General features: G+C 42.2%; 1 protein-coding gene across 2 annotated transcripts; it reads right to left on the reverse strand.

The window, feature by feature from the left end:
* Positions 1 to 2,616: 2,616 nt before the first annotated feature.
* Positions 2,617 to 16,163, reverse strand: phc3a (polyhomeotic homolog 3a). Of its 2 annotated transcripts, none has more exons than XM_085378258.1 (14): positions 15,960 to 16,163; positions 14,770 to 14,925; positions 14,613 to 14,687; positions 14,365 to 14,517; positions 14,115 to 14,222; positions 13,214 to 13,430; positions 12,370 to 13,004; positions 12,179 to 12,284; positions 11,810 to 12,096; positions 11,080 to 11,236; positions 10,866 to 10,983; positions 6,892 to 7,021; positions 3,274 to 3,529; positions 2,617 to 2,771 (listed from the first exon to the last, which is right to left on the reverse strand). In XM_085378258.1, exons 1-14 carry the CDS (start codon positions 16,116 to 16,118, stop codon positions 2,617 to 2,619), a joined length of 2,712 nt encoding a protein of 903 aa, XP_085234384.1. In that variant the 5' UTR covers positions 16,119 to 16,163. The 2 variants fall into 2 exon arrangements, with proteins under 2 accessions (XP_085234384.1, XP_085234383.1); XM_085378257.1 differs by having other exon boundaries at positions 14,133 to 14,222; positions 15,960 to 16,118.
* Positions 16,164 to 19,089: the final 2,926 nt, after the last annotated feature.

Genomic DNA, 19,089 nt, shown 5'->3' on the forward strand with positions numbered 1-19,089 from the left:
GACGAGATTAAACGCTGACAACACCAGTTTAAGCAAAAAAGGGAAAAGACAAAGAATGAATTTTAGATAAAGAAGGACCCTAAATCTCAGTAAAAAAATAAATAAATAAAACATTACACAAAGAAAACACTGTTTTCTAACTGTTTTATTTGTATATTAATTATGACAACAATAAATAACAATAAATAACCTTGTAGTCAGTAAAACTTTCATAAGTCAGCACAACCGTTTGCTGATGGTGAACGTATCAAATTCCATCTTGAAGACAGGAGGCAATAATCTGCTTTGTAAACAGTGAGATTGTACCGCGTTTGTCGAATGTAATGATGATCATTTGTTCTCTTTGTCTACAAATGATACAAACAAAACAAAACAAAAAAAAAAAACATTTAAAAACCATTTTGAAACAAATGGATAACTCGAGTCAGAACTGCTACGATCACTACAGCGAAATGACAAGCGGTGAGAGAAAGAACTGCTCATCTTTGTTGCTTTGGCTCACTTCTCATCTCAAAAATAAATGAAATCTGACCATCTCAGCGTCTGTTAACATCTTTAACTATTTTAGGACATTTAGGGAAATCACTCCTGTTTATCAGAACTAAATGAAACTCCAGTTTTAGCTGTTTTTTGCTGTTCTACAGCAGCTCATAGTTTGTTTTAGAACAGATTTTATGGATGACTTTTAGGGCCCTTCATGGCCTTGCTCCAGGCTATATCTCTATCCTCTGAGCACCATATGCACCAGCATGCACCCGGGGTCCTTGGGCAAAGGCGCCAACCTTGCCTGAGGAAATCATGTCAGTAGAGTCAGCCACTTCCTTTAAACCTATTTTTATGGGAAGGCTTTTTTATATGAATTTCCTTTGAGACGTCTTTTTATCTCCCACAGTTCACAATCCCTGACATTTTTACTACAATTTATTGGTCTTGGAGTTTGTTTTATTCTGTCTAATGTCAAAATCTCACTGATCTCACAGGTGTAGCGTGAGTACTGAACATACTGGAAGATATGCACAGAAAATGAGCGCCATGTCAGTGCAGAGGAAGATATCGGACCACGTGAAAGTCAACAGACTACAGAAAGATGCAGAGGAGTTTTTCACCTTCACCAGGGCGATCGTGGCTCAAGAGTTGGGAGTTCGCCTTGTAATCGGAAGGTTGCCGGTTCGAGCCCCGGCTTGGACAGTCTCGGTCGTTGTGTCCTTGGGCAAGACACTTCACCCGTTGCCTACTGGTGGTGGTCAGAGGGCCCGGTGGCGCCAGTGTCCGGCAGCCTCGCCTCTGTCAGTGCGCCCCAGGGTGGCTGTGGCTACAATGTAGCTTGCCATCACCAGTGTGTGAATGTGTGTGTGAATGGGTGGATGACTGGATATGTAAAGCGCTTTGGGGTCCTTAGGGACTAGTAAAGCGCTATATAAATACAGGCCATTTACCATTTACCTTTGATATTGCAAATCAAAGCATTTGATGCAGCAGGCAAAATTTGATTGCTGTAACTGAAAAATTGTACTCAGTAGTTTGTTTCTATGGCAAATGTCACTTGGGCTCCATGGAGCCAGGCAGCGAAGAAAGGACCCAATAGAGCACGTCAGTATTCATGTTTGGATTTCTTCATGTTCTATTGTGAGTTTGATCCTTTGTTATATTTTTGAATCTGTTTTTGGTGCTCATTTGATTCCTGTCCCAGGTGAGAACTTTCAGGTTGTGTGTGTCCCTGTGTTATTTTCTCTTCATTATTCTAAACTCTTGTGTTCCGTTTGTGTAACAAATGAGTTTTCTGGTGTCTGTGTTAAGTTGGGGTGAAAAATAAAGTGAAAAAAAACAAATTTTTTTTAAAATCACCTGTAGGTCAGAATTTCAACTTATCAACTCAAACTTCTGAGAAAATAATTTTCAATAAGATAATATCCCAAATTTTGACTTATTGACAGCAAAAAAAATAAAAGTTTTTGGTAGCATAAATAAACTTTCATAGATTGTGGTCTCCTGTGTGTTGCTTTGAGTTTTACCTCCTCCCCAGTGATTACCTAGTTTCTCTGCACCTGTGTATCATATCCCCAGCTGTCTCCACTTCCCTTATTACCCTGTGTGTATAAATAGTCCTTCCCCTGTTGCCTGGTTTGCTGCGAAGAGTTGGATTTTTATATGGTACCTTTTTGGTTTAAGTATTTAAATGTAATAAAATGTTGCATTTTAATCCTTCAATATACAAAAGATGGCAAATATAGCCTTTTGCAGTTTAACTGGTTTTGAGTGATTATGGGAAACTTAAATATGCACTGCTGAGACTTGTAAACGTGAAACTATCAGGAGAAACGAGCCAGAGCAGCTGAGGTAAAACTGTAAAATCATCTGAGAGCAAGTCGACTTTGAGTCCTTGGGTAATGGAAAGCTAAAACCCGGAAAAATAGTTGGCAGTGGTCTTTAAAAAAAAAAAAAAAAAAAAAAAAAAAAAAAACTGCAGTCAGTTCAACTCAGCGAGCTCTGCTCTCTTTTGTGACAGTGTTTAAAAATAGGCAGTTTAAAGATGAGCAGCACTTCCTCATTGTCTCTGCAGAGGTGAGCAGATCCTTGCTTTTCTTTACATTCACTAAGAGGAGGAATGTTACGTGTTTATGCATCTTTGAGGGAGTTGATGTGCGCACAAAGCTTCAGTGCGGGTCCCAGTTTAAGGTTCATGGTGCTGACCAGGTGATCCTCTGTGAGAAGCAGCAGAGCCTGCCCATCTATTTCCTGGGAGCGAAACTCCTCGGCTACATCAGCACCACCTGATGGAAAGAGAACCGGAGTGGTCATTCTGTGTGACCTATAGCCTCGTTTTCCAGTTCTTAGCTGATAGATGTAGCACCCAGTGTGGTATTCTGCTGCCGAAGCCCATCTCCTTCAGTTTCAATGTGCCAACAGTGCCAAATTTAAAGTAAATCACATTTTTTGCTCAATCTGATGCTCAGCTTGAATTCAAGCAGGTCGCTGAAGATATTTGTGCTAACGAGCAATTGAACAGGTGTACCTAATGAAGTGGCTGGTGGGTGTACACTATGTGCAGTCACCCTTAACCAGCACATGTCCACATGAAACTTTCATGCCTGCAAATCATATTTAACCTGTCAAAAACTGCGAGAGAGAAGCAAAACTTACCTTAAAGCAAACCCAACACACCAAACTACAAACCGACACAGACGTGCTGCGAGGTCAGAGGTCGTACTGTTAATGTTTGCCATTTCTTTAGCAATAAAAGCTGTGCCTCAGGAGTGTGAAAAACCGCATTACCTGGCAGGGTGCTGATGTAGGAAAACACTTGCTCCACGTTCCACTGAGACGGACAGCCGACGTCGTCTTCTGCGTCTGAAACGATGATCGTTTCTACGGTCCTCTGCTCCCTCACCCTCTCTTGCGCTCTCTCAGCCTGTTTTCGAAGCCTGGTCGTCATGGGAACGGGAGGTTCTTCCTCCTCCTCCTCGTGATGCTCATCTTCCTCTCTCGGTGAACTCTGTTGGGTCTCTTTGGAGCCAAATGACCTGTGGGCCTGAGAAGCACAAAGACACAAAAATTCACAGTGTATTTCAGAGCTGGACTTCATACAGTAACAAACAGAAAGCAGGTGTTAGACCGTGTCTCAGGTGAGGTTTAATTCTTACCAGTCTGAAATAAATTTTAGTTATAGCTCATTGTAAGTATTGACTTTGAGCTGCAAACTCATTTAAATGTTCATCTCCTTTATTTAAAGGATCTTTTAGCCTCTTTTAACAATGCTATTAGAGATGCAAGGGCTGCTTACTTTTCTCAGTTGGTTGCAAAGAGCAGAGGTAATCCTAAGGTCTTATTTGATACTATTACTGATATCATTACTCCTGCTCCACCTGCTGCCATTATTTCTTCTGCTGAAGACTGTGAAACATTTCTTGCTTTCTTTTTAGAAAAAATTAGCAATATAAGGAAAAAATTGTCCCCATCAGCATCTGCACTGTCAGTTCCCACGCCAGTTCGGCCTGTTGTTTTAGAAAGATTTTTACCTGTTTCACTATCCGAGCTGGGAAAAATAGTTAGTGCAACAAAAGTATCCTCTTGTTCACTCGACATTTTACCCGCATCGTTATTCAAAAATGTCTTTTACTCTATTGGTCCCTGTATGCTCACTATAAGTAACACCTCTTTGGGATCTGGCAAAGTCCCTGCTTATTTTAAAACTGCTGTTATATACCCCCTGTTAAAAAAGCCTATGCTGGACCCATCTCTCACTAGCAACTACAGACCGATCTCAAAAATACCGTTAATTGCTAAGATTTTAGAGAAGATTGTGGCTAAGCAGCTTACAGCAGTTTTAGACAAATATAATATCTTTGACAAATTTCAGTCTGGCTTTCGTAAAGCTCATTCTACTGAAACAGCCCTTCTTAGAGTTTCCAATGACATTCTGATGCAAAGCGATGCAGGTAAGTGTTCTGTTCTCTTAATGTTGGATCTCACGTCGGCCTTTGACACCGTTGACCATTATATTTTGCTTGATAGGCTGAAATACTGGGTCGGTGTATCTGGGTCTGCCTTAGAGTGGTTCTCCTCGTATCTTTGTGAACGATACTCTTCTGTGGCAGTTTCTAAGTACAGGTCATCTTCTACGTCCCTGTCCTTTGGTGTGCCACAAGGCTCTGTGCTGGGGCCATTATTGTTTTTAATTTATTTACTTCCTCTCCAGCATATTTTGAGCCCTTTTGAGGATATTTGTTACCACTGCTACGCAGACGACATCCAACTATATATATCTTTTAAACCTGAAGATGCTTCTAAGCTGCGGATTTTAAATGTGTATTTGGAAACCATCAAAGGTTGGATGGCCGACAATTGTCTCCAACTAAATGAAAATAAAACTGAAGTCCTTTTATGTGCTCCAGACAGACATGTACCCAGCATAATGAATGCTCTTGGTCCCCTTTCAACATTTGTGAAACCATCTATCAGGAACCTAGGGAAACCTTCGATCCTGCTCTTACATTGGATATTCACGTCAAATCTCTGGTTCGGTCTTGCTTCTATCATTTAAGAAATATTTCTAAATTGAGCCCCATAATATCTCATACTGAACTGGAGATTGTTATTCATGCTTTTATTTCATCATGACTGGACTATTGCAATTCACTGTTCACATGTCTAAACAAAAGTTCCCTGGAGCGTCTGCAGACTGTCCAAAATGCTGCAGCAAGGCTTCTGACGAAAACATCGAAATACTCACATATAGCACCGTTGCTTATACAGTTACACTGGCTCCCTGTCGAATTCAGAGTCCACTTTAAGATTCTGGTTCTGACATTTAAGGCTCTTCAAGAACAAGCACCATCATACATCATTGAACTTTTACAGCCCTATGCCCCTAGTAGGTCTCTGAGGTCTTGTGGTCAGGGATTACTTGTTATTCAGTATACGAGACTGAAAACTAGGGGTGATCGAGCTTTTGCTACTGTGGCCGCCAGACTGTGGAATTCTCTTCCTCAGAACTTAAGATCTGCTGATTCACTGATTACTTTTAAAAAACAGCTAAAAACATCTTTTTAAAATTGCATTTTGTTAACTTTTGACTGTACTTTGTCTTTTTAATCTGTTCCTATACCTTGTAAAGCACTTTGTGATCTTTTATCTAGAAATGTGCTATATAAATAAAATTTTACTTACTTACAAACCTCGTGGTTCGAGCTCCGTGGAATGTTTCAAGCATCAAATAAACATTTAAATGTCTTTTTAGAAATATTTCCAACCTGTTTCCACCAGAAAAAAAACATGTATGCATAACCACCTCTGGAGTCTATCAGCCTTCAAAAATCCATTTTTGTTACACCTAACTGTAATAATCATCAGCCTGTAAGTCTGTTCTTCATATTTTTGAATGAAGAGTGATTTAAAACAGCATATAACAGGGCAACATGCTTGAAAGCTCTGCAGCCTTAACATATTTTTGCATGAGTCATTTTAATGTTTGTTTCCAGAGCTGATAGACATCTAAGAATCTGGCCACCGGCAAAGCCCATTCGGCTGTTTTCATTAGAGATCCCCATCTGCCAGCTGACCCGATCACCCCCAATATTCTGTCCAACATGCTGGTTTGCTTACAAATGTGAAGCTGCAGATCGTTTTGTGTCTGCAGTGTGTTTGTGTTGAAAAGAAGTTGCAAAAGAGATGACATATGTTTTTCTTTTTGGATTGTGAGAATAAATTGACAAGATGCATACGATGTCGTTTTTACTCACAGCAAAGAGAGGCAAACCCAACACAACTACCAATAAAGTCCTTCTGGTAGATAAGTGCTATTAGTAAAACCTCCAAAGCTGTTCTTCTTTAAACAAACAGGCTTGCCTTTGTTTGTCATGTGAACATGTAGTTAGTCATTTACTGTTTGCCAAACTTGCACACAAACACTTAACTGATGAGTATTTCAGGAAAGCCAGCGGTGTAATTTCCAGGGGGTATAATCAGATCTAGCCAATATAACCCCCCCAATAAAATTATGAATTGTCTTGCATAAATAGGTTGTTGATTTTCTTTACTCATTTCTGTTAACACCAGCAAAATAGTTGCATGTTTAATCATCTGGGAATTTACCCAGATTTATTTATTTAGAGAGACAGAGATCCTGACCCCCCTAATGTTCAGCACAAAGTTACGCCCATGAGGAAAGCTGCAGAAAGCGCGATATATGTCGTTTTAACCCTAGAACATTAACGTGGAGTTTTAGTGACTGCAGAGCTCCAAACCTCCTCTGATTAACATCAGGATAAAAACTGTTCACAGGGAGCTTCATGCCATCCATTTCAGTGGCTGAGCAGCTCCTGCAGGTAACCCAGTATCTTTTTCGTCCATACAGTTTATACATGCATGCATCAGGCCGACGATACTACTGACCTGCATCACAAAGTGCTCTCTGGAGGCTCCGTTGACTCGGCTGGGGGGTCGTCCTCTCCTTCCCAAGGGCCTGTGAGCCATGCGACCTGCATGCAGCACCGCGATACGCTTGGTGCAGCTTACACTGAACCTGAACAAAAACAGCCGTGAAATGTTTGATTAACCCTTAGAGCACAGGTGTGTGTCCTTGATCCAACACAGCTGATTTAAATGGCTAAACGACCTCCTTCAGGTGTCTTGACCCAGGTTGATATCTAAAACCTGCAGGACACCAGCACTCGAGGCCTGGAGTTCGACACCCCTGCCTTAGAGGATCCTGGGGACATGTTGGGCCATTCCATTTTTTTAAATGGTATTTTTGGCGGTGCTGATATTAATTTTATCCTCAGGCCAAACAATGTCCAATTGAAAATCACTGAAAATACAACTTTTGATGTTTTCTGCAAAAGTGCCTTGCTGCTGAAATGATAAGTGTGTGTCCTACTGATGTTGGATGATGGTGTGCATGTGTGTGCATGTGTGCGATATCCACCTTCAAGTCTGTTCTCTTAGAAGGCCACACTCGGTGTTATGAACTAATTCGATAACAGTGAATGATGAGAACCCTTTCAGAGCTTCAACAATATCTCAGCAGCAGGAACCAAAACAAAATTGGACTTTATTTTGGTTCTCACTCAAGTAGTTTATGCATCTGCACGGCAGCCACAGTTAGAAGTATGCGCAGTAGTGCAGGAGCAGTCATTTTGGAGATGGCAAGACTTTACAGCACACACAGGCTCTGGAAGTGATCGTGAACCATGAGTGTTAAGATGGCATCCTCCTCCTCTGAGGACTCTGAGGCTGACATGGAGGAGGCCTCAGAGGTAGAAATGGACCAGCTGGAGTCCAGCTCTGACTCATCTGAAGGTGAGAGTGGAAAGGTTTGGTTGAAGCAGTGACAGGATAGACTCCTCAATCTCTTCTCCATCTTGGTCAACCCCATATTTTGGTCCCCCACAAAAACTGCAACGCTCTGCAACGCCCCAGCAGCCAGAGGTTTGATCCCTGGAACTACACACTATCCCACCAGCTATGCACTGCTGCTGGATGAAATCCTGCAGCAAACTGTGGCCCTGACAAACCTCTTTTCCTTAGGGTAAAAAGAGTGAGGATTTTTAAGGGTTATTTGAGAGTAAATAAATGCTCTAAGAGCTTGGAAGGAAATGCGTCTGGACTTCTTTAGGTTTTTTGAAAACTATGATGACCTGGATGACGGATAACCTTCACAGATGGTTAATAAGTGCATTCGTCCCTAATGTTATTATATCACATCATCCTTGAAGTCTGTGAATAAGTTGGGAAAGGTAGCATCGGGACTCTGAGCTGTCCTCTTTTTGTTGCTTTGATGGAGACTCATGGGGAAACCTGGGAGTGATTATCTACTTGCGTCAGCGGGCTGCAGATGTCAGATGATGTAATTCAACTTTACTGACACAGACTGTAATTTTCTGTAGTTTCTGCGGAAGAAAAAAGTGCTTTGTTGTTAAAGCAGACAGTTCGTGAGTGTTGCTCATGTTTTCCACAGACTCTAAGACAGTGTGGTGAACCTCAGCCGAATGACACACACCAACACTGAAAACAACAAAATAAAAAGATTCAAAATAATGAATCATCATTGTTCTCATGGACAAAGATCAACTTTTCATAACAAACCATAAAATATTACAATTTACACAGACTTTGTATTATGCATCGGCCCTGTGTTGTGAAACGCTGATTCTTGGATTTTTCTTGCCATCATAAATTCTTGTTTTGTGTTTCTTTTTAACACACCCCTTGTGTTCCTCTTGTGAGTGCTTCTTCCAGCGTACTTCCTGTTTTATTTTGAAGGTGGGATCCTAATGTGGTTTTCCACTACTACTACTACTATGTCCTTTTACTTCCCATCTTTGTTCTTTTAATTTCTGATTTAGGTTACCTGTTCCCTAAGTCTGCATGTCTTAACCCCTTTTTATTTCATAGTTTGCAAGTGCCCAATGCATCTGCTCCATCGCTTCACATTATTTTCTCCCATCGGTGATGGGAGAGGAGGAGGTGAGGAAGAGACATGAAAACAAATGAGCTGAGGGAACAGGCACTTAGAAAATTGAGTCATCCTCACAAATGTCACACCTCATTTTAAAGTGATGCCAATGAAATGTGTCATTTTTGTTCTAGCAGACCCACAGCTGGATTTTATGACATCAGACATAACTGTGCTCATGACAATTTCTAATAAATAAATAAATAGAATTACTTTAATTTAACACATGGTGCTTTTTTGTGCAGGGCAGAAACTTTGATCATGTTAAATAACGTGAAAAAAGGATGACTTGTTTAAAAAGAATCCTCCTCCCACTATGACTTGTATATTCCAGCTGTTTCCCACAACTCTTTTATATGCTAAAGGTAAATAAATGCATCCACAGTGGACACGCATTTGCATTCTCAATTATAGCTAAAGCCTCCTCTCTCCTCAGTCCTCCTGATATATTTTAGGAATTGAGATTTCCTTCAACATGGTGAACTGAGATTGATTTCATGGTCACGGGCAGCAGGATGGAGGTGATGAAGCGCCTGTTTTTTCATGCTGGAGGACCACTGAGCTTACGTGATGGTGAGGTGTCTGCATTCAGGTCACAAAAATTGGTCTGATTTTAGTGAAAGTCACACACGATGACCATAATGATGGGTCTTCGTCTGAGCTGTGCTCAGGTTGCTCATATTGGTCGTTTTACTGCCACTTTTCCGTTCTGCACTTCCCAGATTACAATAACCTGTGAGTTGTGATGCATCATGAACCAAAGGAGCTACTAGATGATTAAGGTTTTGTTTTTGCTTGGTTGTTTTTTTTGTTTCAGCTGTTTCAGTGTCATTCTTTATGTTGGCGATTGAACTGTCTTTGGCCTGGTTGTCTGTGTTGGTTATAGGTTAAAACCCCTTCTTTCTTTTTTTTTCTTTTTTTTGTGGCAGCAGTTTTTTTTAGCATATTTTTATAAGTTTTCCCAGCAGAACTCTCACCTGGATCTCATGTTGTTAGTCTGAACTTCAAATATATCATCCAGTCATCCCCACAAAATGTTCCCAGGGTTAAGGTAATTTGTTTTTGTTTGTTTTTTAAAACAGCTAACAGCACTGTAGCCTAACAGAACCAAAACATTAATTGTTTTGGAGCTATTTTCATCAGTGGATTAATTCAGATTTCAGTCCCTGCTGAGTATTTACTGTATGATGTACACTCACATAGCACATATATTTGTGCTAACTGGTCGTTAGCACAAATATTTAATCAGCCTATCACACTGCAGAATGGCCAGACTGTTTCAAGTTGATAGCAAGGCTACAACTCAGATAGCCATTCACAACTCATTATAACCAAGGTATGCAGACGTAAAACCTTGAATCAGATGGGCTACAGTAGCAGGAGACCACAGTGGATACCACTCCTGTCAGCTAAGAACAAAACACTAAGGCTCTAGTTCACAGGAGCTCACCAAAACTTGCAATAGATGATTGTAAAACTATTGCTCGTCCTCGATTTTCTTGGTACACTTTGGGCCTCTTGTACCGACTGAGCACCATTAAAACACCACAGCCTACCCGAGCTGCAGACTATGTCTATCCCTTTATGACTATAGTGTAACAATCTAATAATAGCTTCTTTCAGCAGGATAACACCAAAACCCCAAAGCTCAAATCATCTCAAACTGGTTTCTTTAACATGACAATGACTTCACTGTAAATGCCCTCCACAGTCACCAGATCTCAGTCTAGTAGAGCACCTTTGAGATGTGGTGCAATAAGCAAAGCTTATGAGCTTATGGCTGATGAGCGTCTCGTAATAACCTACAGTTTGTTCATGTTAATAGGGTGAATCACTGAAACTATGTTTCTTTGGTAATAAATAATTACACTAGAGGACAAAACTTAGTACGTTGTGTAAATGTTTTATTTACCTTCTGACACACGACATGGAGCAGAAGCGTTTGGAGCGCAGAAACGTGCGAGCGTAGCCGCTGCTTCCACAGTACTCACACTGCAACACGTCTGGCACACTCTCCCCGAGTTCTGCAACTTCAGAGGACCAGCTGTTAATCATGCATGTTCACACACACACACACACACACACACACACACACACACACACACACACACACACACCTCTCTCACCTTCTCCTGTAGGGCCGTCATTTTCCATCTCAGAGTCAGATGAATCTGACTGGTCAGCATCCAGAGGACTGTCGTCTGCTGCATCCCCATTGGTCGGTACGTCCTGGGGTTCTGGAAGGGAAGCCTGCTGCTCCGATAACAGTGATGACCGACCCACCTGCATTGAGTAGCACATTCAAAAATTGAAAACCTTACACCAATTTTTTTTAACCCAAATGGCAGAAAAAAAAGAAAAAGAAAAAAGTTTTAATTCACTGAAACAAGGTTTCACACAACTAACGTCCTGCACAACGATAACACTGCATGCTGACAGATTGCAAGTTGGCACTGACCAGTTCCTCTCACTATAGCCTTAACTAGTTGCATCAAGCTTCCTTGTAAAAAGACACCTTCTGCATAAATGAGCCATGCCAGCAGCTTTGATAAAGTGACAGACATCATTTGTTGACTGTAGAGCATCACCAGTGTTACAATGTAAAGACAGTGATGCAATGTCATATTTCAATTGTCATATTTACATCTGTTTATAATATTAAAATGAGACATTTACTTAAGTTTTAAATGCCTGGAAAAGTTTTATTCCACCTTCCTCTCCTCACCTGCTCCAGAAATATTTTCATTTTGTTTATACACACATAATTAAATAATTGATTAAAGCTGATTTTAAGTACTTTTGTAGTGCTTCCCATTAATCAGCAGTAAACTTTCTGCACAGGGCACGTCCACATACCGGGAACGGCTCCAGGCCCTCTTTGATGACAAAGCCCTCCACGAGGTGTGTGAGGACGTGGGTTGACCTCTTGGGGCTTCCTGGGAGACTTGCAGGGGCAGAAGGAGGCTGGCTGGGGACTTTTGCTGAAGCAGGGAGGAGGGGAGGAGGTAAAGGAGAAGGTGGTGGAGGAGGAGGGTTGTTGGTGCCACTATTGCCGCTATTGTCAGTGGTCGTGAGCTGGGAGGACTCCTCCACTGGAGGACTCCTCCAGTGGCTGGGGGTGATGGAGGATGAACCCGTCACTGCTACACAATAAAAAGCATAAAGAGTGAGGGGTGAGGGGGTCTCATGGAGGCAGGTTATCCTGTTAACTGAATAATTCTGTACCTGAACCATTTTGATTGGGTGGTGTAGCGGTCCCGTCTTGTTCTGAACTTGGAGGATCTTTCCTTTCCTCTGAGCTCAGACTGTTCACGTTGCACTTTTGCCCCAACTGAAAATCAAAACAAAACAAAACCTCATTCAAACCAACTCATAATCTACTCAGGAGCTCTTCAAAGCAGGACGTGCTGACTCACGGGTGCAGTTTCGTTGTGTTTGACTGGATGCACTTTCAAATCAACAGCCACCGTTTGAGGAGGTGGCAGGTTCTGGTAGGGCATCTGGACCAGAGCCTCCGCCACAGGCAGTTCCCGCTCCGTTAGCAGTACCTGTCCTGACTGGACAGCCAAAGCCCGGACTGAGTGCAGGGACACCCTGTGAAGGGAGGCCGGGGGGTTCTGGGGCAGCCTGGGGAGAATGAGAGGAGGAGGAGGAGGTGGAGGCTGCTGGCTCTGTGGGAATGAGGTCCGACGCTGTGGCGCAGCCACCAGAGGAGGTGGCTGAGGCTGAACGGCAGCAGCTGGGACTGAAGTCTGAGGTGATGATGCAAGCATGCTGGTGACTAATGGGGAGGAAGAAGAAGACAGGGCTGGGGGCTCGTTTCGTAGTTGTGAGTGGGTGCTGGAGGCGGTTAGTCTTTTAACCGACAGAGGAAGAGGATTGGAGTGGGTATCTCGGGGTGCTACTCTGAGGGCAATTGGTTGCAACTGTCTGCTGCTGGGAGCCCCTCCTGTGGCCTGCTGGACGATGAGCTGGTGGTGCGCCACCTGCTGGCCTACTGGACAGGACAGCTGCTGCTTGACTAGAGTGTGGGTTTGCACTGGAGGGTAGGCTGCAGAGGGAGCACGAGGAACATAATAACCAGCAGGTGAGCTGTCATTAAAAACTTAACCTGACAAAAAAAGCAAACATCTGCATTACATGAACATCAGTATGCTTGCTGCATGGCTTGTATCAAACCAAAACCAAGTGTCCACCCTAAGTTTGTCTCTGGCCTCTTACACTTGCAGTTATCTCAAACCGTGGAAGACACAAACTCACCTGGGGTTATAATCTGGGGTCCTGACACCAACGAGGTGGCATCAGATGGCGCTGTTTCTGTTGAGCCATCAGTCAGTTGGGTGCTCTTCAGCCCACAGACTGGATTCTTGGACAAAGAGGTAGCTGCAGGCAGGGCCTGGGACTCGGTGGAAGGTTTTAAGATGACGCTGTGGGCTGTAGCCAGAGCTCCCGGCAAATGGGTACGCAGAGCCAGATTCTGCAGCAAGTATTAGAGGTTAACAGTTAGTCTTCGCAGTTATTAAAAGTTTCTGGTCATGGAGTAAAGAGCCAGTGCTGTACCTTGTCCTAACACACTGACATCACGTAAATAAATACAGAAATAGTGGACCTATTCTGCTGTTCCTTATATTATGATCTAAAGCAGCGAGCGAGAGTTGAGGCTCGGGTGTGAAATGTATGGTTTTCAGGGTTTTATCGGTTTTCAGCGTTATTTTGTTATCGTTTTTATAGCTAACTCTGTTTTCCTGGGTCTTTTCACATGTGTTATGAATAAATCTTCTTTTTTTCGGTACCGGTACTAGTTTTATTTTGTTGTATTTATCCGCGACACCTTAAAGGCCGGTCTGTGAAAATATTGTCGGGCATAAACCGGTCCGTGGCGCAAAAAAGGTTGGAGGACCGTTGGTCTAAATAATGTATGCAATGTTGAAACAAAACAAAAAACACAACCCGCTTTGCTCTTTATGATGTCAAAGAGGGGAGGGATATCCTTAATGATGAGATCAAGAGGGGCAGCAAATCAGAAGAAAGTAACTTTAAAGCTGTGGGCAGTGAGCAAAGCTACTGCAAGAGAGTCCAAGGACAATAACATGGAGCCTGAAATGAGCATAATAGGTCCACTGTATGTTCTGTAACAGCCTGAGGCACATAATTGTGCAGCACTGTGGCAGGATTGTACCTGAGAGGAGGTAGGTAATGAGGAGCAGGAGGTCACAGTGGGGAGGTCTGACTGAATTGCAGCTACTGTGGCTGCAGGAGTTAGAATCAGCTGGCAAGGATAGAAGCAACAGGGAAGCTCAGACGCCACGTTGGTTAAAAATCAGCCATAAAAAGTTGCTCATGCACTCAAAATGGCAACACAGTAAAGCAGCATGAATGCAGCTCGAGATCAAAGATGAAAAGGTTTCTACCATCTGAGTTCGAAGGTACATCTGAGCTTGGTTACAGCTGGCAGGTCTGTTTCCTAGAAGCATGGCCTGCTGAGATATTGTGGCTGCGCTGGCAGTGGATGTCTGAGTTCGACCAATCAGCCTTGCGGTCACTGGAGATGCTGGTAAAGTTATCTGGATGAGGGGCGGCATGATGAGAGCTGTGACAAAAACTAAATATGCTCAGGTGTGTATTTGTGCTCAGAGTGAGAACACACTTAAGCACTTACCGAGTTTTGGGAAACACCCGCAGCCTGAACCAAACTGCCTGTAGAAGAAGAAGGTGACCTCTGACAGACTGAAGCCTGAAAAGCAGTGAGAACACATTTTACTTTCTATTCTTGATCCTCACACAGACACACAGCACATAGACAGACACCACCCGACCTGCTGGATGGCGGCCAGACTCTGCAGATGTGCGGGATGCTGGTGCTGCTGCAGGGCTGCTGTCTGCAGCATGAAGTGCTGCTGCTGGGCTGCGTACATCTGATGCAAGTACTGGGCCGCCATGCTCTGAGGTCTGTTCATGGCATGTTGGATCACCTGTTGGATCACACGATATACATTTTCTTCAGACTGGCTAAAAGCCTTACAAGGCTATTTATCTACTTTAACAACAAAATCTAATCACCTGTTCAAATACACTATATTGCCAAATGTATTCACCCGTCTGCCTTCACACACATATGAACTTTAGTGACTCCCATTCTAAATCTATAGGGTTTATTATGATGGGGAATTTTTGGTGATTTTTCCTGAAATGTAGTTGTGAGGTCAGACACTAATGCTGGACAGTCAGATTGCCAGAAGAAGGCTTCTCCACTGCTTCAGAGTCCAGTGGTGGCGTGCTTTACACCACCACATAAGACGCTTTGCATTGTACTTGGTGATGTAAGACTTGAATGCAGCTGCCATGGAAACCCATTCAATGAAACTCTCTACACACTGCTACTGAGCTGCTCTGAAGGCCGCATGAATTTTGTGGCCTTCAGATTTTACTGAAGGTCACAAACTTTGTACTATAACCACTAACCACTAACGGTTGAGTGAGGAATATTTAGTGACGAGGAAATTTCATGAGCGGACTGGGGCTACCTGATCTTGCACAAATGTTTGTAGAAGTAGTCTGGATGCCAGGTGTTGGATTTTATACACCTGTGGCCATGAAAGTGATTAGAACAGGTGAATTCAATGATTTGAATGGGTGAGTGAATATTTTTGACAATATAGTGTATATACTATGATGCATAATTACTACTATTGTTTATTCTTTGGACTGTCTCGTAAAAGTAATACCTGATAGCTTGACAAACGACAGTCAATAGACAATTAATATTCAGTATATCAATATGATAAATGCATACTGAGGTCAGTGGTACTGTTCATTACTTGGATCACCTTTAAATCAAGTCCTCTGTGTGCACTTTACAGAAATAGCTTGGACTTTTTGCCTGTCAAGCACACCGTGCGTAGGGACTGTAAGCAGCTTCCTGTCTATTACCCCGACTCTTTACCTGTGAAGTGAAACTAAGACTAAACGAGCCACACACATATCGGTCGCAGGTGCAGTTTATTACCTGGACTGCTTGTCTGTCTGGTGGGATGATGCTGAGGGAGGTAGAGGGCGGCTGGGTGCTGGAACTGGGTGTTGCCATGGTGACGACAGATGATGACGATGCAGTGGTTACTGTCTTACTGGTGTCTGCCTGTCTGTCTCCTGGGCTCCGTCTGTCCATGTCCCAGATTACACACAGAATCAATATCAGGAAATCTGTGGAGATAAAAACAAAAAAAGGACATGCATTAACATGTGCAACTTTCTCTGATTCATGTGTAAATGCTTTCAGTTAAGATGCTTTCACTCCAGGCAAAAAAACCCCTAACAGACAGGTGCTGGTGTAGAAAAATCATTTTCTATGTGAAAATATTCCCACAATTTTCAGGTTTCTTCCTGTTAAAAGGGACTGTTTCCTTCCCACTGTTGCAAAGTGCTTGCTTTGACAGGTTGCTTGTTTTTTTTGTATTTATTTATTGTTTTTTGTTTTGTTTTAAATACTGTTGTGTTTTTTCCTTATAGCACCAGCGCTTTGAGGTGACTGTTCAGGGTGCGGGACTAGAAAATAAGCCTGAACTGAATATATTTTAACGTGTCAAAACTGAACCCTTCCCTCTTGTCTTTATTTTTTTATGACTTGCAGTGGAGTGACAGGTTTTAAATGACTCCACTTTCTTTTAAGAAAGCCAAATATAATTTTAAATCATTTATGGCAGTTTTACTTCAAGAAACCTTTTAATTAAATTTTAAAAAAAAAACCTCACACAAATAATAGACACCCTACCTCACAGGGAGCTTTGATCTTCTTGAATTAAAAATGAAATAGAATAAAATAAAACCAGGTGAACAAAACTAAACTTTGAAATAGAAACATAGAACCCTGACACTTATTAAATTAAGTGAATTTACAATAACAGAACAATAATAACAGTCATATTTAACATTATCACCAAGAAATACTTTTAAGTTTTTAAAATCTTGTGTGAGGTGGGGTGGCACGCACACCTCTGTAATAATTTAAGAGAATTTTATCAACAACAACAACAATAATATTAATAATAATACAGTAGCGTGGGTTGTATAAATCACGCCTGTAGCTGCAGAATATTGATTCTTTTTTTTCTGATTGATCTTCGCTGTAGATTAGTAAACGCGTGCAGGATTTCCTCGACAAAAACCCTGAACCATCGGATAATCCTGATATTTAATGTCCAGTCTGTGAACCTTCACAGACTACATCCAGCACATCTGGATGACACCCCCCGCCGCTCTGCCCCTCACCGCTCACACTGCGCATTATGCATGCACAACCATCCACCTCTTGTCGGCGATACTTGCCTGGTTTTGGAAGACATGGGCCATCAGGAGCTGACCATACCCCGACACACTGTCCCAGTCATGAAGCCCTCTGATGCGTCAGCGCTGCTTAAAATGGTGATTTGAAAAAAATCGTGCGGTGTGCTGCGAAGCAGGCAGCATATGATGATAAATTAAAAAAAAGCTTCGGCACAGCACCGCTCGCAGTGCGGGAGGACCCTCCACAGCCACAGAAGAGAGGAGAGGCGATGTCTGACGATCAAACGCTTTTTGTTTTAGAATGAATGAATTTAAATTGTAGGCTCGTGATAAGATGTGTTGTCCCCCTGTTTATCACTAATATCGCTGTCATGTCACATGACCACGTGGTCTCGTGAATTCATTGTTCTGTCACTCAATAATATATGATGTTCAGATGAGTATGTGCTGCAAATTCGTGTCCCGTGAGTACAACAAAGTCAGTTTTCTTCTTTTTAAGTACAGTTGGTTCACTTTTTTTTAATGAAGACAAGCGGGGACCATGACCGCTGGATGTTGTATTTTTCTTTTTTAAGCTTGTTCTCGCTGCATTTAAGTCCTAGTTTATTGTTTGATTTCTCGTGTTATTTGTCACTCCTCCCTCCAGTCCTCCATATCTGTTGTTTCATCATTTGAGTCTTGTATTTTAAAATAGCTTGAAAGCTATATATTCGTAGTAGGTTCTTGCTTTATTAGTTGAAGAATTGTTACCAGCTGACGAACATGAACATTTCTCTGGACTGTACAAGTCTAACAACTTTGAAAGACTGACATGTTATAATAACATGTCAGTCTTTAAGAGCACAGGCTGAAGATACAATTATCTTAGTTCAGTTTTTCAGACACGGTGAAGTGAAACGTTTGAAGTTTGAGGGGTAAACATAAAACAACAACAAAACAAACTATGACTAAATCTCCTGACAGAGGACATGGCCAATTTCAAATCCCCAGGATCAAAGAGGAGCAAAAATGGCAGCTCTCGCTTGTTCCTGGTCCATTTTTCGATCCTGCAAAAGTCATTGAGCTTTTGAAAGCTTGAAAATAAGAAAGGAGGCAACTGGACTTTTTTGGGTTCGCAAAGGTGTTTCGCCTCTCACCCAAGAGGCTTCTTCACGTTTTGCAGGAGGTTTCTTCCTGGTAAGAATGGAGGTTTTCCTTCCCACTGTCGCCAAGCTTACTAGGCGGTCATCTGTCTCTTGGGGTCTTTAAAGCCCCTTGAGGCGACTGTTATTGTGAATCGGCGCTATATGAATAAAACGGAACTGAATTAAAAACAAATTGTGGAGTCCCATCATCCGTATTCTTCAGTCCTGTCATCTTTGTCAAAGTAGCTTCATTTCCTGTAATGACTGACCCTCTCCCAGGACCCAAAATCATCCCGGAACTCCATTTAACTGAACAAGCTAATCATCCCAGCTTTTTTAAGAAATCCAAAGCTCAGTTTCAGGGAGTTCGTGAACCCGACCTCCAGTCTACATATGTAGGCCTACTGATGTGTACCACGTGCGTGAAAGGAGCATACTACTAATAATGACACACACACTCGGAGGTTGGTGCAAATCGTGGCTCACATAGAGACGTCACGGTTTTCCCCAAACTTTATCTGTATTTATTAAAGATTACTTTGTTATGGTTAGGATATTTAAAATAAAATCAAGTTCACTTTGTTACAAGCAGAGGGTGGTTTGGGTTAAAATAAGTATCCTTTTATAGCTCCGTTTTACACGGTTGCTATGGTGACGAGTCCCGTAATACTGTGTTGGGAGGAAACACGAAATTTAAACACTTAACACTTAAACACCTAAAAATGTGATATT

Source organism: Diplotaxodon limnothrissa, linkage group LG18, assembly GCF_057381915.1.
Source record: "Diplotaxodon limnothrissa isolate DT_005_m linkage group LG18, D_limnothrissa_male_GT1.1, whole genome shotgun sequence".
Classification (NCBI taxonomy): domain Eukaryota; kingdom Metazoa; phylum Chordata; class Actinopteri; order Cichliformes; family Cichlidae; genus Diplotaxodon; species Diplotaxodon limnothrissa.

Coding starts and splice junctions, on each gene's coding strand:
- phc3a (XM_085378258.1), bottom strand. CDS start 16,118: ATGGACAGACGGAGCCCAGGAGACAGACAGGCAGACACCAGTAAGACA. Junction 12,285..12,369: donor AACACAACGAAACTGCACCC/GTGAGTCAGCAC, acceptor TTTGATTTTCAG/TTGGGGCAAAAGTGCAACGT. Junction 7,022..10,865: donor TCCATGTCGTGTGTCAGAAG/GTAAATAAAACA, acceptor GTTTTTGTTCAG/GTTCAGTGTAAGCTGCACCA.